This window comes from Salmo salar, chromosome 02 (assembly GCF_965601325.2).
Source record: "Salmo salar chromosome 02, fSalSal1, whole genome shotgun sequence".
NCBI lineage: Eukaryota > Metazoa > Chordata > Actinopteri > Salmoniformes > Salmonidae > Salmo > Salmo salar.
In genome coordinates, this window is record NC_138292.1 from 80,928,346 (window position 1) to 80,952,309 (window position 23,964).

Genomic DNA, 23,964 nt, shown 5'->3' on the forward strand with positions numbered 1-23,964 from the left:
ATATATAGGTGGTGTTCTATGTCATGTCTGTTCCTGTGTTCTCCATATATATAGGTGTTATATGTCATGTCTGTTCCTGTGTTCTCCATATATATAGGTGTTCTATGTAATGTCTGTTCCTGTGTTCTCCAGGTGTAGTGAGTGTTCCACCACTCTACTGTCAGGTAACTGTAAACCTGGACCAACACCAGGCTCCTTCATCTGTACCTCCCACCACCACCCCCAGGGGGCGCTGCCAACACACACCCCTCTCCGAGACCTGGCCAAAAACAACCCTACTACCCCTGCTGCATCCAAATACACCCCTCACCCTCCTCCCACTGTCAAGACCACCCCTCTCTCAGACCTCTCCAAGAATAACCCCGGACCCAAATACACAGACCCCTCGAAATCCACCCCAGCTCCGACACCCACCAGTACCCCCTCCAAATTTGGCCCTAGCTGGCTGAGCTCCAAAACCACCACCCCCTCTGCCGCCTCCTCGCGGCCCAGCCCGGGGCTCTCCTCCCCGGGCATAGTGAGCCCTGCAGCCTCTGGACCCACCACAGTCCCACGGAGCTTCAACACTACAACTAGCGCCACCACTCCCACAGCATCCAAGACCCAGCAGGCCCGGCTCCAGTTCTTCCAATCTGGGAACACCCCCACTGGGCAGGAGAACCAGGGCAAGACCCAGACTCAGGGACAGGCACAGAGTCTACCCACAAATAGAGTCCCGAACGCCGGCTCACAGGGGACAGTAGTGGGGGTTGGCCAGGGTGTGAGTATGGGTGGGGTAGGGGGTAAGGGAGGGGGTTCAGGTTGGGGTCGGGATGTGGTGGTAGGTGGGGACAGGGACGTGGTTCAGGGTAGAGGTAGCGTTGTCTTCAAGATGGATAGTGATGTGAAAGCCTCTCCATCTAAAGAAGACTGCAGTACCAAGACCCAGGCTGCTGCTGTCATCACTAAGAAACTAACAGAGAGCAACAACACCACAGCTGGTGCTTCAAGCCCTCCCTGGCCCCCTGTAGGACTGAAGAAGACTGAGAACAGGTGAGACATCTCAGACATTCTCAGAACTCCACTCTCTCCTCAGGACCCCAAAGGGGTGCACGTTTTGGTTTTTGCCGTAGCGCTGCACAGCTGATTTCAAATAATCAACTAATCATCAAGCTTTGATCATTTGTCAGCTGTGCAGTGTTAGGCGGTACTTCATTTGTAGATCGGGAAGTCCCGGAACACATAGTGAGCGTGAAAGCAGGGGGTTATCGGGGGGCTCTGAGGTACCGGAACACATAGTGAGCGTGAAAGCGGGGGGTTATACAGGGGGCTCTGAGGTACCGGAACACATAGTGAGCGTGAAAGCAGGGGGTTATCGGGGGGCTCTGAGGTACCGGAACACACTGAGGAAAAAAAGTGTTGAACAGAACGTAGCAGCGCAGCAGACAGAGTAAACAGCCAAGTAGCCTATTGTCTCTGGTGGTGAAACGGACAGCGCTCTCCAAGTAGACTACTCTCTGGTGGTGAAACGGACAGCGCTCTCCAAGTAGACTACTCTCTGGTGGTGAAACGGACAGCGCTCTCCAAGTAGACTACTGTATCTGGTGGTGAAACGGATAGCGCTCTCCAAGTAGACTACTGTCTCTGGTGGTGAAACGGACAGCGCTCTCCAAGTAGACTACTGTATCTGGTGGTGAAACGGATAGCGCTCTCCAAGTAGACTACTCTCTGGTGGTGAAACGGACAGCGCTCTCCAAGTAGCCTACTGTATCTGGTGGTGAAACGGATAGCGCTCTCCAAGTAGCCTACTGTATCTGGTGGTGAAACGGATAGCGCTCTCCAAGTAGACTACTCTCTGGTGGTGAAACGGACAGCGCTCTCCAAGTAGCCTACTGTATCTGGTGGTGAAACGGACAGCGCTCTCCAAGTAGCCTACTGTATCTGGTGGTGAAACGGACAGCGCTCTCCAAGTAGCCTACTGTATCTGGTGGTGAAACGGACAGCGCTCTCCAAGTAGCCTACTGTCTCTGGTGGTGAAACGGACAGCGCTCTCCAAGTAGAGTACTGTCTCTGGTGGTGAAACGGACAGCGTTCTCCAAGTAGACTACTGTCTCTGGTGGTGAAACGGACAGCGCTCTCCAAGTAGCCTACTGTCTCTGGTGGTGAAACGGACAGCGTTCTCCAAGGTACTGATTCATTCAAAGCATTTTAGATGTCACTGCAGTTCATCCACATACTCCAGTATAGCTGCGGGGTTTACACAAGTCCCACTTTCTTATAGCATCGTTTTCTCGACATCAATGTACAGGAACATTTTAGAAGTCACTGCAGACTTCTAAAATGGGTGTCCTGCAGACCCAGATTTCAGATCATTTTCTCGACATTAATGTAACAGTAGAACAAATATCACAATATAACTTCAAATAAAATACATCAATGTAGGCTACAGCAGAACACACATATGAGGATATATAGGCCTCCATATGTTATATGATGCACATTCACCTTAACTTCACACTACTCAACAAGTTTGTAAAGGAAAAATATAAATCCAATTTTTTTTAGTTTTCAAAACCTCCCACAACGGATCTTCCCAAGTCAAGTCCGTTTAGCTCCTGAGAGTCCATTTGTAGCTCAAAGCCATGAGCGGTCCTGTGGCTGTGGTGTTTGGTCTCCTAAGGCTGTTCTGAAGACTCTGGCTGTAGTGTCTGATTTGTCCAACCTGGGTGTCCTCTTTAACCTCGTCTACAAGGCTTCCTGCCACCAAATGCGCCTTGGTTCAGGCATGTTCAAAATCCTTTTTACATTTTATTTTAACATTTGAGTCAGAGGATGTTACTGTACAGTCCAGCCACTCTTCTGCGAGTTGAATCCCTCCAGTGGTTTATAGACACAAGCTCTCTACCTTTCTGCCTGTTGTCCAGCCCAGCTTCTAGTTCTGCTGGTTGAATCCCTCCAGTGGTTTATAGACACAAGCTCTCTACCTTTCTGCATGTTGTCCAGCCCAGCTTCTAGTTCTGCTGGTTGAATCCCTCCAGTGGTTTGTAGACACAAGCTCTCTACCTTTCTGCATGTTGTCCAGCCCAGCTTCTAGTTCTGCTGGTTGAATCCCTCCAGTGGTTTGTAGACACAAGCTCTCTACCTTTCTGCATGTTGTCCAGCCCAGCTTCTAGTTCTGCTGGTTGAATCCCTCCAGTGGTTTGTAGACACAAGCTCTCTACCTTTCTGCATGTTGTCCAGCCCAGCTTCTAGTTCTGCTGGTTGAATCCCTCCAGTGGTTTGTAGACACAAGCTCTCTACCTTTCTGCATGTTGTCCAGCCCAGCTTCTAGTTCTGCTGGTTGAATCCCTCCCCGTGTCAGGATCAGTGACATACCACACTGCCCCCCCCCCCCCCGTGTCAGGATCAGTGACATACCACACTGCCCCCCCCCCCCCCCTGTCAGGATCAGTGACATACCACACTGCCCCCCCCCCCCCCCCCGTCAGGATCAGTGACATACCACACTGCCCCCGTCAGGATCAGTGACATACCACACTGCCCCCCCCCCCCCCCGTGTCAGGATCAGTTACATACCACACTGCCCCCCCCGTGTCAGGATCAGTGACATACCACACTGCCCCCGTGTCAGGATCAGTTACATACCACACTGCCCCCCCCCCCGTGTCAGGATCAGTGACATACCACACTGCCCCCCCCCCCCCCGTGTCAGGATCAGTGACATACCACACTGGCCCCCCCCCCCCGTGTCAGGATCAGTGACATACCACACTGCCCCCCCCCCCCCCCGTGTCAGGATCAGTGACATACCACACTGCCCCCCCCCCGTGTCAGGATCAGTGACATACCACACTGCCCCCCCCCCCCCCCCCGTGTCAGGATCAGTGACATACCACACTGCCCCCCCCGTGTCAGGATCAGTGACATACCACACTGCCCCCCCCCCCCCCATATCAGGATCAGTGACATACCACACTGCCCCCCCCCCGTGTCAGGATCAGTGACATACCACACTGCCCCCCCCATATCAGGATCAGTTACATACCACACTGCCCCCCCCCCCATATCAGGATCAGTGACATACCACACTGCCCCCCCCCCGTGTCAGGATCAGTGACATACCACACTGCCCCCCCCCATATCAGGATCAGTTACATACCACACTGCCCCCCCCCCCCATATCAGGATCAGTGACATACCACACTGCCCCCCCCCCCCCCGTGTCAGGATCAGTGACATACCACACTGCCCCCCCCCCCCCCCCATATCAGGATCAGTTACATACCACACTGCCCCCCCCCCCCCCCCCCCCCCATATCAGGATCAGTGACATACCACACTGCCCTCCCCCCCCCGTGTCAGGATCAGTTACAGTCCACACTGCCCCCCCCCCCGTGTTACATACCACACTGCGCCCCCCCCCGTGTCAGGATCAGTTACATACCACACTGCCCCCCCCATAACCTCTATATATAAATAAGAGGGCAGGTCTGGGATCAGTGTGGCAGGATGGGATAATTACATAGAAATATCACTGTACTTTTACATGATGGTCTTTCTGGGGGGCGGGAGAAATACCGAGCAGGCATCTTGATTTAACTCCGATATCTTTCATTAGAATGTCTTCAGTGCAAACAGTGAAATAATGAATGAATTATGCCGCGAGAGTTACCGTATCCGGGCAAATAGGATCCGGCTCAAATAGGATCCGGCTCAAGTTAAGCACTGATGTTAGGGCAAAAAACCAAAACGACCACCCCTTCTGTATTGGAAATGTTGTTAGACAATATTGGCGCAGCGGGCTAAGGCACTGCATCACTACAGACCCTAGTTCGATTCCAGGCTGTATCACAACCGGCCTTGATTGGGAGTCCCATAGTGCGCCGCGCTGTAGCCCAGTGTCGTAAGGGTTTGGCCGGTGTAGGCCGTCATTGTAAATAAGAATTTGTTCCTAACTGACTGGCCTAGTTAAAGGTTAAATTAAAACAATAGAGCCCGACCTCTGCTGGTAAAATAGGGGAATAGCACTTCAATCATACAGTTGCCGTCAATCGCCCTTCCTCAATTCATCTTTCCTTGCATCCTCTTACCTTGTCTCCTTTTCAGATCAGAGGGGAGGGACCTTCTCTTCGAATGCGTATGAGAAGGAAGCGAGGCGTTAATTAAGATGGGAGGAATTGAGGAAATACTATTTGAGTCTGTAAGATGTTGAAAGGCCTGTCTGTCTCCCCTTGACCCCCAGATCTCCCTCTCTCAGACCTATCCCTGCTGAAACACCTAAGAAAGAGACGGAGACTCCCAAAAAGGAGACTGGGGGCAGAGTTAAGCTAAAAGCAGACCCTTCTCTCCTCGTCCCCCTCACTCCCAACACCTCCACCCCAACCCCAGCCAGCAGAACAGGCCTGTGGAACAAACCCCTAGATAAGGCACCCGGAGCTGCTTCTCCCAGCAACACTATGGGTGAGCACCATTCGCCCCCTGTCTGTCTAGTTGGTTATCCACATTTCACTGATTTCACTTTTCAGTGGTAATTATTTGTGGCTATTATGGTTGATGTAATGTTTTTGGGGTCTGTATATTGTCTTGTCTTTCTTTAGCAACAGCAGACAACAGCAGCTCTCCTGCTGACTGGCGGTCCAGACTCAAACCTGCCTCCAAGTAAGTATACTCTACATTCTACTCTACATTCTACTCTACATTATATTCTACATTCTACTCTACACTCTACATCCTACTCGACATTCTATTCTACATTCTGTTCTACTCTACTCTATATTCTATTCTACTCTGTATTCTACTCTGCTCTATGTTCTGCTCTGTGCCCTACTCTATATTCTACTCTATGTTCTACTCTGTTGTACTCTTTTCTACTCTACGGTCTAATCTACATTATATTCTACATTCTACTCTACACTCTACATCCTACTCGACATTCTATTCTACTCTACATTCTATTCTACTCTACTCTACATTCTACTATAGTCTATTCTACTCTGTATTCTACTCTGCTCTATGTTCTGCTCTGTTGTGTTCTACTCTGTTGTACTCTTTTGTACTCTACGTTCTACTCTACAGTCTACTCTACATTCTACTCTATACTCTACGTTCTACTCTACTCTATATTCTGCGTTCTACTCTATATTCTACTCTACTCTGTATTCTACTCTATATTCTACTCTGCTCTATGTTGTTTTCTATGTTCTGCTCTACTCTGTTGTACTCTATGTTCTAATCTATATTCTACGCTACATTCTACTCTAACCTTCCCTACTCTATATTCTACTCTACATTCTACTCTACTCTAACCTTCCCTACTCTACATTCTACTCTACTCTGTCCTACTCTATATTCTACTCTATACTCTATATTGTACTCTACATTCTACTCTATATTCTACGTTCTACTCTACATTCTACTCTATATTCTACTCTACATTCTACTCTACTCTAACCTTCCCTACTCTACATTCTACTCTACTCTATATTCTACTCTACTCTGTCCTACTCTATATTGTACTCTATACTCTACATTCTACTTTATATTCTACTCTGCTCTGCTCTATGTTCTGCTCTACTCTACTCTAACCTTCCCTACTCTATATTCTACTCTATATTCTATTCTACTCTATATTCTGCTCTACTCTATATTCTACTCTATATTGTACTTTGTACTGTATATTCTACTCTGCTCTGTTCTGCTCTACTCTACATTCTACTCTAACCTTCCCTACTCTATATTCTACTCTAACCAGCCCTACTCTACATTCTACTCTACTCTACATTCTACTGTATATTCTACTCTATATTCTGCTCTACTCTGTCCTACTCTATATTATACTCTATTGTACTCTACATTCTACTCTATATTCTACTCTGCTCTACGTTCTACTCTACGTTCTACTCTACTCTAACCAGCCCTACTCTACATTCTACTCTACTCTATATTGTACTGTATATTCTGCTCTACTCTGTCCTACTCTATATTGTACTCTACATTTTACTCTATATTCTACTCTGCTCTGCTCTACTCTACGTTCTACTCTACGTTCTACTCTAACCTTCCCTACTCTATGTTCTACTCTACTCTATATTCTACTCTACATTCTAATCTATATTCCACTCTACTCTACTCTATGTCCTACTCTGTTCTACTCTGTCCTACTCTACTCTGTTCTACTCTGTGTTCTACTCTATATTCTATTCTTCTCTACTTTATATTCTACTCTGCTCTGCTCTATGTTCTGCTCTACTCTACTCTAACCTTCCCTACTCTATATTCTACTCTATATTCTATTCTACTCTATATTCTGCTCTACTCTATATTCTACTCTATATTGTACTTTGTACTGTATATTCTACTCTGCTCTGTTCTGCTCTACTCTACATTCTACTCTAACCTTCCCTACTCTATATTCTACTCTAACCAGCCCTACTCTACATTCTACTCTACTCTACATTCTACTGTATATTCTACTCTATATTCTGCTCTACTCTGTCCTACTCTATATTATACTCTATTGTACTCTACATTCTACTCTATATTCTACTCTGCTCTACGTTCTACTCTACGTTCTACTCTACTCTAACCAGCCCTACTCTACATTCTACTCTACTCTATATTGTACTGTATATTCTGCTCTACTCTGTCCTACTCTATATTGTACTCTACATTTTACTCTATATTCTACTCTGCTCTGCTCTACTCTACGTTCTACTCTACGTTCTACTCTAACCTTCCCTACTCTATGTTCTACTCTACTCTATATTCTACTCTACATTCTAATCTATATTCCACTCTACTCTACTCTATGTCCTACTCTGTTCTACTCTGTCCTACTCTACTCTGTTCTACTCTGTGTTCTACTCTATATTCTATTCTTCTCTACTCTATGTTCTATTCTGCGCTATATTCTATTCTTCTCTACTCTATGTTCTATTCTGCGCAATATTCTGCTCTATATTCTACTCTACTCTATACTCTGACCTTCCCTACTGTATATTCTACTCTACATTCTACTCTCTATTTTCCTTTACTCTATGTTCTACTCTATTTTCTACTCTCCTCTATATTCTACTCTATGTTCTATTCTGCGCAATATTCTGCTCTATATTCTACTCTACTCTATACTCTGACCTTCCCTACTGTATATTCTACTCTACATTCTACTCTACATTCTACTCTCTATTTTCCTTTACTCTATGTTCTACTCTATTTTCTACTCTCCTCTATATTCTACTCTGTTCTACTCTACTCTATATACTACTCTACATTCTATGTTCTACTCTATACTCTATTCTACCCTATATTCTCTATTCTACATGCTCTATTCTTCTCTATTCTACCCTATATTCTCTATTCTATTCTACTCTATATGCTCTATTCTACTCTACATTCTACTCTCTATTTTCCTTTACTCTATGTTCTACTCTATTTTCTACTCTCCTCTATATTCTACTCTGTTCTACTCTACTCTATATACTACTCTACATTCTATGTTCTACTCTATACTCTATTCTACCCTATATTCTCTATTCTACATGCTCTATTCTTCTCTATTCTACCCTATATTCTCTATTCTATTCTACTCTATATGCTCTATTCTACTCTATATTCTCTACTGTACTCTATAATTCTACTCTATATTCTACTCCGTATTCTACTCTTCTACTTTATATTCACATCTACTCTGGTTTCGCTCCACTTGTCTCTATTCCACTATGTTCTGTTTCAATTGTGCTCTATTCCATCTGCTGCTTATTTTCTCTTGTCACTGAACTCTATTCTACTCTACAGAACTCTTATGTTCCACTACTGTTCTACCCTACTCCTATTATGTTCTACTTTGGTTCTATTCCAACTTGGTTCTATCCCACTTCCAGTTGTGTTGTCACTGGTCCACTAGTAATCTGGGAGCTCTGGTCACCTGGGTGTGAGGTCCCAGCCGCTGTAGACGGGTCACCTGGGTGTGAGGTCCCAGCCGCTGTAGACGGGTCACCTGGGTGTGAGGTCCCAGCCGCTATAGACGGGTCACCTGGGTGTGAGGTCCCAGCCGCTGTAGACGGGTCACCTGGGTGTGAGGTCCCAGCCGCTGTAGACGGGTCACCTGGGTGTGAGGTCCCAGCCGCTGTAGACGGGTCACCTGGGTGTGAGGTCCCAGCCGCTGTAGACGGGTCACCTGGGTGTGAGGTCCCAGCCGCTGTAGACGGGTCACCTGGGTGTGAGGTCCCAGCCGCTGTAGACGGGTCACCTGGGTGTGAGGTCACATATAATGTAGGTCACCACAGTCTGAGGAAAATCACTTGGCCATATTACCTGTACTCGTGGATTCATCCGTTCATCTTTCCATCCCTCATCCGTTCATTCGTTCTGCACATGCTGCTCCAAGCCGCTCTGTTTTGATGGTCCACCGGAGATCAAAGACCCTCCCCTCCCTCCTCGCCCACATCAGACCTGCGGTGAGTCGGGGCTAAAGCCCTTCCCTAGTGCAACGTGAAGTCACTGCTCAGAGTCCCACCCCCTGGCCCCAGATGACCATTCTTCCTCCTCCTCCTCTTCTTCCTCTTCCTCCTCCTCCTCCTCAGTCCTACTGATCCTCAGACTCTCAGAACGTACAAAAGGTGAGAGACTGGTGAAGGAAAAAACTAATTGTGAGAAAATGAGAGGTTAGATTGCGTTCAGGGAGGAAAGGAAGAGACAGACTTTGTTACATCTCTGTTCTTCCTCTCTCCTCCCCTCCTCTGTTCTTCCTCTCTCTAATCCACCTCCATCTCTCTCCTCCTCCCCTCCTCTCTCTTGCCAGGCCTGTAGGACCTAAAGACTCCTCTCCCCTCCACCCTGACATTCAGAAGGCTGAAACCCTGTCTCGGCCCCGGGCCGGTGGATCAGGAAACCTCCAGGCTTCAGTCCCTGCTGGGTCTACTCTGGCCCCCTCCAGCCCTCCAGAAGCCTCCTCACCCAGCCCGCTGAACACCGGCCCTGGGACACGAGGTAAGACAGACACACACACAGAGACAGACATAAATCCACTTCCCCTGCTCCCCATAAAACAGTGTTCTATGTGTTTCCTCTACCAGGCGTTCTGACAGGGAAGAGCTCAACGACAGCCAACGGCCCCAACACAGACACCAACACACCTAAACCAGTAGGTTTAACACATGGAGACGCGGTGAGGGATGTTCATACCTGTGTGTTTGTTGTGTTTTATATTAATGTGTGTGTGCAGGGTAAACCAGACTACATCCCGAAGGAAGAGATCCTCAGAGAGCTTCAGGAGATAGAGGACAGTGTTAATGAGTTGGAGAGGAAAGGAGTGGACCTGGAGAAACAACTACGCTCCTGTGAAGAGGGTAAGACTCACACAGAGGAGAGATGGAGGAAGAGGAGAGAGGGAGCAGGGAGGGATGAAGAGGGTAAGACTCACACAGAGGAGAGATGGAGGAAGAGGAGAGAGGGAGCAGGGAGGGATGAAGAGGGTAAGACTCACACAGAGGAGAGATGGAGGAAGAGGAGAGAGGGAGCAGGGAGGGATGAAGAGGGTAAGACTCACACAGAGGAGAGATGGAGGAAGAGGAGAGAGGGAGCAGGGAGGGATGAAGAGGGTAAGACTCACACAGAGGAGAGATGGAGGAAGAGGAGAGAGGGAGCAGGGAGGGATGAAGAGGGTAAGACTCACACAGAGGAGAGATGGAGGAAGAGGAGAGAGGAAGCAGGGAGGGATGAAGAGGGTAAGACTCACACAGAGGAGAGATGGAGGAAGAGGAGAGAGGGAGCAGGGAGGGATGAAGAGGGTAAGACTCACACAGAGGAGAGATGGAGGAAGAGGAGAGAGGGAGCAGGGAGGGATGAAGAGGGTAAGACTCACACAGAGGAGAGATGGAGAGTGAGGAGAGAGGGAGCAGGGAGGGATGAAGAGGGTAAGACTCACACAGAGGAGAGATGGAGGAAGAGGAGAGAGGGAGCAGGGAGGGATGAAGAGGGTAAGACTCACACAGAGGAGAGATGGAGGAAGAGGAGAGAGGGAGCAGGGAGGGATGAAGAGGGTAAGACTCACACAGAGGAGAGATGGAGGAAGAGGAGAGAGGGAGCAGGGAGGGATGAAGAGGGTAAGACTCACACAGAGGAGAGATGGAGAGTGAGGAGAGAGGGAGCAGGGAGGGATGAAGAGGGTAAGACTCACACAGAGGAGAGATGGAGGAAGAGGAGAGAGGGAGCAGGGAGGGATGAAGAGGGTAAGACTCACACAGAGGAGAGATGGAGGAAGAGGAGAGAGGGAGCAGGGAGGGATGAAGAGGGTAAGACTCACACAGAGGAGAGATGGAGAGTGAGGAGAGAGGGAGCAGGGAGGGATGAAGAGGGTAAGACTCACACAGAGGAGAGATGGAGGAGAGAGGGAGCAGGGAGGGATGAAGAGGGTAAGACTCACACAGAGGAGAGATGGAGGAAGAGGAGAGAGGGAGCAGGGAGGGATGAAGAGGGTAAGACTCACACAGAGGAGAGATGGAGGAAGAGGAGAGAGGGAGCAGGGAGGGATGAAGAGGGTAAGACTCACACAGAGGAGAGATGGAGGAAGAGGAGAGAGGGAGCAGGGAGGGATGAAGAGGGTAAGACTCACACAGAGGAGAGATGGAGGAAGAGGAGAGAGGGAGCAGGGAGGGATGAAGAGGGTAAGACTCACACAGAGGAGAGATGGAGGAAGAGGAGAGAGGGAGCAGGGAGGGATGAAGAGGGTAAGACTCACACAGAGGAGAGATGGAGAGTGAGGAGAGAGGGAGCAGGGAGGGATGAAGAGGGTAAGACTCACACAGAGGAGAGATGGAGGAAGAGGAGAGAGGGAGCAGGGAGGGATGAAGAGGGTAAGACTCACACAGAGGAGAGATGGAGGAAGAGGAGAGAGGGAGCAGGGAGGGATGAAGAGGGTAAGACTCACACAGAGGAGAGATGGAGGAAGAGGAGAGAGGGAGCAGGGAGGGATGAAGAGGGTAAGACTCACACAGAGGAGAGATGGAGGAAGAGGAGAGAGGGAGCAGGGAGGGATGAAGAGGGTAAGACTCACACAGAGGAGAGATGGAGAGTGAGGAGAGAGGGAGCAGGGAGGGATGAAGAGGGTAAGACTCACACAGAGGAGAGATGGAGGAAGAGGAGAGAGGGAGCAGGGAGGGATGAAGAGGGTAAGACTCACACAGAGGAGAGATGGAGGAAGAGGAGAGAGTGAGCAGGGAGGGATGAAGAGGGTAAGACTCACACAGAGGAGAGATGGAGATGGGAGGGTGAGGAGGAAGAGGAGAGAGGGAGCAGGGAGGGATGAAGAGGGTAAGACTCACACAGAGGAGCGATGGAGACAGGAGAGTGAGGAGGTGGCGCAGAGGGGGATGAAGAGGGTAAGACTCACACAGATGGAAGAGGAAGGGGGATGGAGAGGGGGATATTGAGCGTGAGGAGGGAGGTAGAGGGGGAGATTGAGAGGGGGAGATTGGGGTCGGTGTCGCCTGAGGGGATGTGACCCAAAAAGAGACTGGTGAATTTCCGCCACTTCTGGCTCTAATGAAGTCTCTGATAGCTTCCTGTCTCTGTGGGATTGACGGGCGGTAGGAGGAAATAAAGACAGCCCTGGTGGCTGGAGGGAGGGAGGGAGGGAGGGCGAGGAGGGAGGGAGGGCGGGCGAGGAGGGGAAATAGTGTCTTTAATATTTCTCTAGTGTTTCATGACCTTGAACTCTGTCAGTATGTCTTTAATATCTTGAAGTCTGCTTTTAAATTCCACTGTGTGTGTGTGTGTGTGTGTGTGTGTGTGTGTGTGTGTGTGTGTGTGTGTGTGTGTGTGTGTGTGTGTGTGTGTGTGTGTGTGTGTGTGTGTGTGTTTCAGAGGGAGAAGAGGACGTGGTGATGGATGACCTGATGGTGGAATGGTTCAACCTCATCAGAAACAAGCAGGTGTCCATGAGGAGAGAGTCTGAACTGGTCTACATGTGAGTCTCTCTCTCTCACATACACACACACGCAGAACCACACGCAGACATACACACATACAGTGGGGGGAAAAAAGTATTTGATCCCCTGCTGATTTTGTACGTTTGCCCACTGATAAAGAAAGGTAACAAAGGTAACAAGCTGCGGTTAGGAGCGCTCCCTTTAAGAGTGCGCTCCTAATCTCAGCTCGTTACCTGTATAAAAGACACCTGGGAGCCAGAAATCTTTCTGATTGAGAGGGGGTCAAATACTTATTTCCCTCATTAAAATGCAAATCAATTTATAACATTTCCTACATGTGTTTTTCTGGATATTTTTGTTGTTATTCTGTCTCTCACTGTTCAAATAAACCTACCATTAAAATTATAGACTAATCATTTCTTTGTCAGTGGGCAAACGTACAAAATCAGCAGGGGATCAAATACCTTTTCCCCCCCACTGTATACACACACAGAACCACATGCAGATATACACACACAGAACCACAAAAATACACACAGCAGATATTTTTATTTCCTCTAAAATATGTGTGTGTGTGTGTGTGTGTGTGTGTGTGTGCGCAGAGCGAAGACACAGGACTTAGAGGAACAGCAGCCCAGTGTAGAGCAGGAGCTGAGGAGACTCATGGACAAACCTGGTGAGGAGACAGTGGGGTGTGTTGGGGACAAACCTGGTGAGGAGACAGAGTGGGGTGTTGGGGACAAACCTGGTGAGGAGGCAGTGGGGTGTGTTGGGGACAAACCTGGTGAGGAGACAGAGTGGGGTGTGTTGGGGACAAACCTGGTGAGGAGACAGAGTGGGGTGTTGGGGACAAACCTGGTGAGGAGACAGTGGGGTGTGTTGGGGACAAACCTGGTGAGGAGACAGTGGGGTGTGTTGGGGACAAACCTGGTGAGGAGACAGTGGGGTGTGTTGGGGACAAACCTGGTGAGGAGACAGAGTGGGGTGTTGGGGACAAACCTGGTGAGGAGACAGAGTGGGGTGTTGGGGACAAACCTGGTGAGGAGACAGTGGGGTGTGTTGGGGACAAACCTGGTGAGGAGACAGTGGGGTGTGTTGGGGACAAACCTGGTGAGGAGACAGAGTGGGGTGTTGGGGACAAACCTGGTGAGGAGACAGTGGGGTGTGTTGGGGACAAACCTGGTGAGGAGACAGAGTGGGGTGTTGGGGACAAACCTGGTGAGGAGACAGAGTGGGGTGTTGGGGACAAACCTGGTGAGGAGACAGTGGGGTGTGTTGGGGACAAACCTGGTGAGGAGACAGTGGGGTGTGTTGGGGACAAACCTGGTGAGGAGACAGTGGGGTGTGTTGGGGACAAACCTGGTGAGGAGACAGTGGGGTGTGTTGGGGACAAACCTGGTGAGGAGACAGTGGGGTGTGTTGGGGACAAACCTGGTGAGGAGGCAGTGGGGTGTGTTGGGGACAAACCTGGTGAGGAGACAGTGGGGTGTGTTGGGGACAAACCTGGTGAGGAGACAGTGGGGTGTGTGTTGGGGACAAACCTGGTGAGGAGACAGAGTGGGGTGTTGGGGACAAACCTGGTGAGGAGACAGTGGGGTGTGTTGGGGACAAACCTGGTGAGGAGACAGTGGGGTGTGTTGGGGACAAACCTGGTGAGGAGACAGAGTGGGGTGTTGGGGACAAACCTGGTGAGGAGACAGTGGGGTGTGTTGGGGACAAACCTGGTGAGGAGACAGTGGGGTGTGTTGGGGACAAACCTGGTGAGGAGACAGTGGGGTGTGTTGGGGACAAACCTGGTGAGGAGACAGTGGGGTGTGTTGGGGACAAACCTGGTGAGGAGACAGTGGGGTGTGTTGGGGACAATGGAAAAGTTGTGTGTTTCCACTGATTGTAGCAGAATGTTAGTCAGTAACATGACGTGTGTTAATGTGTGTGTTTCCACTGATTGTAGCAGAATGTTAGTCAGTAACATGACGTGTGTTAATGTGTGTGTTTCCACTGATTGTAGCAGAATGTTAGTCAGTAACATGACGTGTGTTAATGTGTGTGTTTCCACTGATTGTAGCAGAATGTTAGTCAGTAACATGACGTGTGTTAATGTGTGTGTTTCCACTGATTGTAGCAGAATGTTAGTCAGTAACATGACGTGTGTTAATGTGTGTGTTTCCACTGATTGTAGCAGAATATTAGTCAGTAACATGACGTTTGTTAATGTGTGTGTTTCCACTGATTGTAGCAGAATGTTAGTCAGTAACATGACGTTTGTTACTGTGTGCAGAGCGACTGAAGACGTCGTGGGACCGTCGTAGAGAAGAGGAGTTGATGGTCAAGCTGGTGGAGATCGTCAATGACAGGAACGCCATCATAGAAGGACTGGACGATGACAGACTCAGGTAAGAGAGAGGGGGGATGACCGATTCAGGTAGGAGAGAGGGGGGGATGACTGATTCAGGTAAGAGAGAGGGGGGGATGACAGACTCGGGTAAGAGAGAGGGGGGGATGACAGACTCGGGTAAGAGAGAGGGGGGGATGACCGATTCAGGTAGGAGAGAGGGGGGGATGACAGACTCAGGTAGGAGAGAGGGGGGGGATGACAGACTCGGGTAAGAGAGAGGGGGGGGATGACCGATTCAGGTAGAAGAGAGGGGGGGGATGACCGATTCAGGTAGGAGAGAGGGGGGGGATGACCGATTCAGGTAAGAGAGAGGGGGGATGACCGATTTCAGGTAGGAGAGAGGGGGGGATGACAGACTCGGGTAAGGAGAGGGGGATGACCGATTCAGGTAGGAGAGAGGGGGGGATGACCGATTTCAGGTAGGAGAGAGGGGGGGATGACCGACTCGGGTAAGAGAGAGGGGGGATGACCGACTCGGGTAAGAGAGAGGGGGGGATGACCGATTCAGGTAGGAGAGAGGGGGGGATGACCGATTCGGGTAGGAGAGAGGGGGGATGACCGATTCGGGTAGGAGAGAGGGGGGGATGACCGATTCGGGTAGGAGAGAGGGGGGGATGACCGATTCGGGTAGGAGAGAGGCCGGGGATGACCGATTCGGGTAGGAGAGAGGCCGGGGATGACCGATTCGGGTAGGAGAGAGGCCGGGGATGACCGATTCGGGTAGTAAGAGGGGATGACCGATTCAGGTAGGAGAGAGGGGGGGATGACCGATTCGGGTAGTAAGAGGGGGGATGACCGATTCGGGTAGTAAGAGGGGGGATGACCGATTCGGGTAGGAGAGAGGGGGGATGACCGATTCGGGTAGTAAGAGGGGATGACCGATTCAGGTAGGAGAGAGGGGGGGATGACCGATTCAGGTAGGAGAGAGGCCGGGGATGACCGATTCGGGTAGGAGAGGGGGGGTGGGATGACAGACACGGGTAGGAGAGGGGGGGGGGATGACAGACTCGGGTAGGAGAGAGGGGGGGGATGACAGACGGGTAGGAGAGAGGGGGGGGATGACAGACTCGGGTAAGAGAGAGGGGGGGGGATGACAGACTCGGGTAGGAGAGAGAGGGGATGACAGATTCGGGTAAGAGAGAGGGGGGGGATGTCAGATTCGGGTAAGAGAGAGGGGGGGGATGTCAGATTCGGGTAGGAGAGAGGGGGGAGAAGCTGTCTTAATGTGAATGGCTCTCTGGGATGTGTGTGTGTGTGTGTGTGTATAGATTAGTCATGCTGTGTCGTTAATCTTCTCTGTCTGATCTCTTTTCAGGGAGGATGAGGAAGATGAGCAGCTCAGTAAGATGATGAAGAACCTAGGTCAGTCCCTACACAACACATCTAGGATCAGTTTGCCTTCTATAACCCTTATCAAACCCAAGGTCAGTCCCTACACAACACATCTAGGATCAGTTTGCCTTCTATAACCCTTATCAAACCCAAGGTCAGTCCCTACACGACAGGTCTAGGATCAGTTTCCCTTCAATTACCCTTATCAGAACCAGCAGGGGAGAAAACTGAGCTGCTTTCAGTATACAGCTTGACGTTTTAGTGATTCTACACACAGCTTGACGTTTCACGGTGATTCTACACGCAGCTTGACGTTTCACGGTGATTCTACACGCAGCTTGACGTTTCACGGTGATTCTACACGCAGCTTGACGTTTCACGGTGATTCTACACGCAGCTTGACGTTTCACGGTGATTCTACACGCAGCTTGACGTTTCTCGGTGATTCTACACGCAGCTTGACGTTTCTCGGTGATTCTACACGCAGCTTGACGTTTCTCGGTGATTCTACACGCAGCTTGACGTTTCTCGGTGATTCTACACGCAGCTTGACGTTTCTCGGTGATTCTACACGCAGCTTGACGTTTCTCGGTGATTCTACACGCAGCTTGACGTTTCTCGGTGATTCTACACGCAGCTTGACGTTTCTCGGTGATTCTACACGCAGCTTGACGTTTCTCGGTGATTCTACACGCAGCTTGACGTTTCTCGGTGATTCTACACGCAGCTTGACGTTTCACGGTGATTCTACACGCAGCTTGACGTTTCACGGGGATTCTACACGCAGCTTGACGTTTCTCGGGGATTCTACACGGGGGGGGGGTTCTGTAGAAACAGTATTTGTACCTTAGTTGAAGGAATAATGCCTCTTCTAAATGAATGTAAATCATTCTGCGTGTTTAAACCCACTGCTTTGTCACCTTGACTTGACCTCTGGTGCAGCTTTTCAACTGCTCTGGTCTCTGTCTAACCTTTTCTTTAAAGAGCAACTGCTCTGGTCTCTGTCTAACCTTTTCTTTAAAGAGCAACTGCTCTGGTCTCTGTCTAACCTTTTCTTTAAAGAGCAACTGCCCCTGAAAACCAACTTCTCATTTAGAAAACAGCCTCTGTGGCATCTTTGAGTCAAACATTTATTCTACTTACAAAATGCACTGCAAAATGTAAATGGAATAATTTATGTCATAACGTCAGTCTTGCCCCAAAATGTCGTTTTGTGAGATTTAAGGTCGTGACTGCGTCACAGCATAAATGAAGGTTGGGTGTGTTTCAACCCTGCCCACAGCTGGCAGCACACAAGTAATCATCAATTCGGAGTGCAGTTGTTTGCGACCTGATTGCAATGCCTGTGGTGAATTTGTGTTGACTTAGCCCTATGAATAGCCCTATGGAACCATCAGTAAATTGCATAATGTACACAAAAATACAATAGCTCCAAATTTCAATTACTTAACCTCAAACTAACTATAAATTGTAGAAATTCATATACAGATATTGAAGTCATTTAATGAGAACTAAAAGGTGTGCTACATGAAAATATGGTCTGATTTACATTGTGTGTAATTTATTGACGGCCCCTAACTATCCCAAAGTCAAACCAATTTTGCCACCTTCGCACAACAGACGGCTGAAGCTAATTGGCTAAATAATTTGGCTAACCCTTCCCACCTGTGAACACACACAACACCCATATCAAACCACACCCGAAACATTCTGTTACTGATTTGGGGGTTAGTTTGGCTTGTGGTAGAGTCAGCATGGCAGAAGTCGGCTTGGTGATGTGGGTCTGCTTGGTGGAGCTGGTCCCAGACCGACGGGCTTGGTGGAGCTGGTCCCAGACCGACGGGCTTGGTGGAGCTGGTCCCAGACCGACGGGCTTGGTGGAGCTGGTCCCTGACCGACGGGCTTGGTGGAGCTGGTCCCAGACCGACGGGCTTGGTGGAGCTGGTCCCAGACCGACGGGCTTGGTGGAGCTGGTCCCAGACCGACGGGCTTGGTGGAGCTGGTCCCAGACCGACGGGCTTGGTGGAGCTGGTCCCAGACCGACGGGCTTGGTGGAGCTGGTCCCAGACCGACGGGCTTGGTGGAGCTGGTCCCAGACCGACGGGCTTGGTGGAGCTGGTCCCAGACCGACGGGCTTGGTGGAGCTGGTCCCAGACCGACGGGCTTGGTGGAGCTGGTCCCAGACCGACGGGCTTGGAGCTGGTCCCAGACCGACGGGCTTGGTGGAGCTGGTCCCAGACCGACGGGCTTGGTGGAGCTGGTCCCAGACCGACGGGCTTGGTGGAGCTGGTCCCAGACCGACGGGCTTGGTGGAGCTGGTCCCAGACCGACGGGCTTGGTGGAGCTGGTCCCAGACCGACGGGCTTGGTGGAGCTGGTCCCAGACCGACGGGCTTGGTGGAGCTGGTCCCAGACCGACGGGCTTGGTGGAGCTGGTCCCAGACCGACGGGCTTGGTGGAGCTGGTCCCAGACCGACGGGCTTGGTGGAGCTGGTCCCAGACCGACGGGCTTGGTGGAGCTGGTCCCAGACCGACGGGCTTGGTGGAGCTGGTCCCAGACCGACGGGCTTGGTGGAGCTGGTCCCAGACCGACGGGCTTGGTGGAGCTGGTCCCAGACCGACGGGCTTGGTGGAGCTGGTCCCAGACCGACGGGCTTGGTGGAGCTGGTCCCAGACCGACGGGCTTGGTGGAGCTGGTCCCAGACCGACGGGCTTGGTGGAGCTGGTCCCAGACCGACGGGCTTGGTGGAGCTGGTCCCAGACCGACGGGCTTGGTGGAGCTGGTCCCAGACCGACGGGCTTGGTGGAGCTGGTCCCAGACCGACGGCCTTGGTGGAGCTGGTCCCAGACCGACGGCCTTGGTGGAGCTGGTCCCAGACCGACGGGCTTGGTGGAGCTGGTCCCAGACCGACGGGCTTGGTGGAGCTGGTCCCAGACCGACGGGCTTGGTGGAGCTGGTCCCAGACCGACGGGCTTGGTGGAGCTGGTCCCAGACCGACGGGCTTGGTGGAGCTGGTCCCAGACCGACGGGCTTGGTGGAGCTGGTCCCAGACCGACGGGCTTGGTGGAGCTGGTCCCAGACCGACGGGCTTGGAGCTGGTCCCAGACCGACAGGCTTGTCTCCCTCCTTGACTTAGACTCGACCTATCTGGCTCGTAGTTCAGTTCTCTACTAGTACAGTGTGCCAGTTCAAAGTTCACAGCAGCGTGTTGTCATGAACAGCACACTGACTACAGATTGTCATGGTTCTTATTGTAACCTCTCTTCTTTTTGTCTGTCAAGGTAAAAATCTGTCGTTCTGCCCCTGAACAAGACAGTTAACCCACTGTTCCTAGGCCATCATTGTAAATAAGAATTTGTTCTTAACTGACTTGCCAAGTTAAATAAAGGTTAAAAAAAATCTAATAATTGGTCCTGGAATATTTCTAACTAGAGAGACTTTAAAACGTTTTTTTTTTAGGTTTCTTCAAAACAATCAACCTTATTATGGGTTTAATTTTTGTAATAATGGAGCTGGTCAACCGGAGGGGATCACTGAGAAGCCACCAGCAGATTTGGGTTACAGCTCTTTATAGCAAAGTACATCCTCCTGAAATGTTCATGACAAACAACAGATGTGTGGAATGTTGTTCAAGGTGAGGTTTTGTTTGTGAGAGAGAATGAACCCCCCAGACAGATTGTTGTAATTGTATAGAAACCAGGGTTTGGCCCCAAAGACAAGGTTCCTCCCATCAGCCGTCCACACCAGAGACATCTCCTCCCTGGTAGCTCATAGTACACAAACACCAAGTCATTCTATGAAATACAGGCTGTAGGTTTTATCACCAAGCCATCATAACTCAATTGCCAGCGCCAAGCCCCAGAGGCCCAACTCAGTCTCGAGAGAGTACTGAGAAACTTTATTCCATGCAATTTTCTACTGTATGTTGTTCTTATTGTAATCTCTCTCTTCTATTGTCTGTCGTGGTTCTTATTGTAATCTCTCTCTCCTTTTGTTTATCGTGGTTCTTATTGTAAGCTCTCTCTCTCCTTTTGTTTGTCGTGGTTCTTATTGCAATCACTCTTTTAGTTATGGTTCTTTGTAACTTCTCTAACCACTTCTACTCTCTCATCCCATCCTCTCTACCTCTACTCTCTCATCCCATCCTCCTCTCTCTTTCAGACACAAAGAAAGAAAAGAAGAAGAAGTCTAGCTTTAAGTTGTTTGGTAGGAACAAGAAGGAGGGATGATCCCACGGGGAGGAACTCTGGGACACACTGTTACACTGCTTTAGATGTGCTTATTACTGTTTTGATAGTTCATGTATTGAAGTCTGTTAGCTCTCTGATTCATGTTTCTATAACATGCTCCTGCCATATGTGTGTGACCCCTGATTGTCATCCGTCATCACACTGTCCTCTGTGTCAGGCTGAAACCCAGTATAACACCACACATCCACACTGTCTGTCTGTATGTAATGTGTGTGTGTGTGTGGTTAGTTAATCTGTATGATGGGGATTATGTAGGGATTAGAAGATATCAAAGGAACTCTGGCCTCGCTGTCTAATAATGACTCACTGCTAATGGCTTACATCACTCACTGTACCGTGTGTCTGTGCCCTTTGCCCTCTGCTGTTTTAAAGCCATGTTTACAGGCTATAGAGAGACGTTGTTTTCTTCAGGAGTCGGACAACTCTTCTTATGACATACTAATCATCACGTTTCTCTGTAGCTTCATCTGTCCATGGGATGGTTTATCTTCTGACTCCAGATCAGATGTTAGCGCTGTAATCGCCCCCTAGTTTGTTTTAGAATGTTATGTCCTGAATCCAGATCAGTCTTATGAGCTTTTATTAAGCAGCATTTTGCATTGATCAAAGTTAATGTGTATAAATGCTGGCCCTTCAGCCAAAGGGTTTTTATTCAGTATAATAGACTCACATTTACCATTTAACATTCTGTTATAATGATGATAGTGACATCATATTCTGTATAATGATCAGCGTGGTGCCTTAGTGACATCACATTCTGTTATAATGATCAGCGTGGTGCCTTAGTGACTTCACATTCTGTTATAATGATCAGCGTGGTGCCTTAGTGACATCACATTCTGTTATAATGATCAGCGTGGTGCCTTAGTGACATCACATTCTGTTATAATGATCAGCGTGGTGCCTTAGTGACATCACATTCTGTTATAATGATCAGCGCGGTGCCTTAGTGACATCACATTCTGTTATAATGATCAGTGTGGTGCCTTAGTGACATCACATTCTGTTATAATGATCAGCGTGGTGCCTTAGTGACTTCACATTCTGTTATAATGATCAGTGGTGCCTTAGTGACATCACATTCTGTTATAATGATCAGTGGTGCCTTAGTGACATCATATTCTGTTATAATGATCAGCGTGGTGCCTTAGTGACTTCACATTCTGTTATAATGATCAGTGGTGCCTTAGTGACATCACATTCTGTTATAATGATCAGTGGTGCCTTAGTGACTTCACATTCTGTTATAATGATCAGCGTGGTGCCTTAGTGACTTCACATTCTGTTATAATGATCAGCGTGGTGCCTTAGTGACTTCACATTCTGTTATAATGATCAGCGTGGTGCCTTAGTGACTTCACATTCTGTTATAATGATCAGCGTGGTGCCTTAGTGACTTCACATTCTGTTATAATGATCAATAGTGGAAAACAGAAATGTGGCCAGTTTTAGTCTTGTGGAGAAACCAGGAAATGAATGATTTGACCAGGAAATTAATGATTTGACCAGGAAATGAATGCGTGAATGATTCGATCCATATTGGACCTGAGTGTGAATGTGCTATTCAAAATGGTCAATACCTGAGTCGTCTTTGAGGGAAATTTGTTTTTGCTAACGGCACTTTTAATAAATGACAAGTAACTGTTTTCTTTTTAGATGGTTGTGTCAGAATTGAGAAATTTTATGAATCGAGATAATTGTTAAATGTCAGTTTTTTTTGTTTTTTTTCCCTTCTGTATAATTTGTGAGCTGATTTGTGGTTTTATCAGAATGGAGAGTTGTCTTTCTAATTCAACAGTGCTATTGAAGGAGCTGTAATCAACTGTGGAAGGCAGACTACAGTTGGACCAAAACCACTAAAAGCGTGTAACTGATCCTCTGTTCCCATGTGTCTCCCTGCATATACTGTCCTGTGTTTCTGCACTGTTTATTCCTCATATCTCCTTTTTTCTTCAATAAATTCAATAATGATAGAAATGGTACATTTTGCCCTGGTTTTTAAATATTTTGTTCCTCACTGTGTGTGTGTGTACATATGTACAGTTGAAGTTTACATACACTTCGGTTGGAGTCATTAACTTGTTTTTCAACCACTCCACAAATGTCTTGTTAACAAACTATAGTTTTGGCAAGTCGTTTAGGACATCTACTTTGTGCATGACACAAGTCATTTTTCCAACAATTTTTTACAGACAGATTAATTCACTGTATCACAATTCCAGTGGGTCAGAAGTTTACATTACACTAAGTTGACTGTGCCTTTAAACAGCTTGGAAAATTCCAGAAAATGATGTCATGGCTTTAGAAGCTTCTGATAGGCTAATTGACATCATTTGAGTCATTTGGTGGTGTACCTGTGGATGTATTTTAAGGCCTACCTTCAAACTCAGTGCCTCTTTGCTTGACATCATGGTTAAATCAAAAGAAATCAGCCAAGACCTCAGAAAATTGTAGACCACAAGTCTGGTTCATCCTTGAAAGCAAATTCCAAACGCCTGAAGGTACCACGTTCATCTGTACAAACAATAGTATGCAAGTATAAACACCATGGGACCACGCAGCCGTCAAACCGCTCAGGAAGGAGATGCATTCTGTCTCCTAGAGATGAACGTACTTTGGTGCGAAAAGTGCAAATCAATCCCAGAACAACAGCAAAGGACCTTGTGAAGATGCTGGAGGAAACGGGTACAAAAGTATCTATATCCACTGTAAAACGAGTCCTATATCGACATAACCTGAAAGGCTGCTCAGCAAGGAAGAAGCCACTGCTCCAAAACCGCCATAAAAAAGCCAGACTACGGTTTGCAACTGCACATGGGGACAAAGATCGTACTTTTTGGAGAAATGTCCTCTGGTCTGATGAAACAAAAATAGAACTGTTTGGCCATAATGACCATTGTTATGTTTGGAGGAAAAAGGGGGAGGCTTGCAAGCTGAAGAACACCATCCCAACCGTGAAGCACGGGGGTGGCAGCATCATGTTGTGGGGGTGCTTTGCTGCAGGAGGGACTGGTGCACTTCACAAAATACACTGCTCAAAAAAATAAAGGGAACACTTAAACAACACAATGTAACTCCAAGT

The 23,964-nt window shown here is 48.8% G+C and overlaps 1 protein-coding gene across 5 annotated transcripts in view; it reads left to right on the forward strand.

Moving 5' to 3' along the window:
* The window catches only part of micall2b (mical-like 2b), a 36,586-nt gene extending 13,722 nt beyond the window's left edge, over positions 1-22,864 (forward strand). For 2 of the 5 annotated variants that reach the window (XM_045710586.2, XM_082967487.1), the window contains 11 exons: positions 133-1,032; positions 5,222-5,439; positions 5,577-5,637; positions 9,779-9,966; positions 10,053-10,120; positions 10,202-10,325; positions 12,841-12,943; positions 13,508-13,581; positions 15,184-15,298; positions 16,616-16,662; positions 20,794-22,864. In XM_045710586.2, coding sequence (XP_045566542.1) covers positions 133-1,032; positions 5,222-5,439; positions 5,577-5,637; positions 9,779-9,966; positions 10,053-10,120; positions 10,202-10,325; positions 12,841-12,943; positions 13,508-13,581; positions 15,184-15,298; positions 16,616-16,662; positions 20,794-20,861 — 1,966 coding nt within the window. In that variant the 3' untranslated portion in view covers positions 20,862-22,864. The remainder of the gene's footprint in view (positions 1-132; positions 1,033-5,221; positions 5,440-5,576; positions 5,638-9,778; positions 9,967-10,052; positions 10,121-10,201; positions 10,326-12,840; positions 12,944-13,507; positions 13,582-15,183; positions 15,299-16,615; positions 16,663-20,793) is intronic. The other 3 variants (XR_014382167.1, XR_014382168.1, XM_082967483.1) reach the window with 3 other exon arrangements.
* Positions 22,865-23,964: the final 1,100 nt, after the last annotated feature.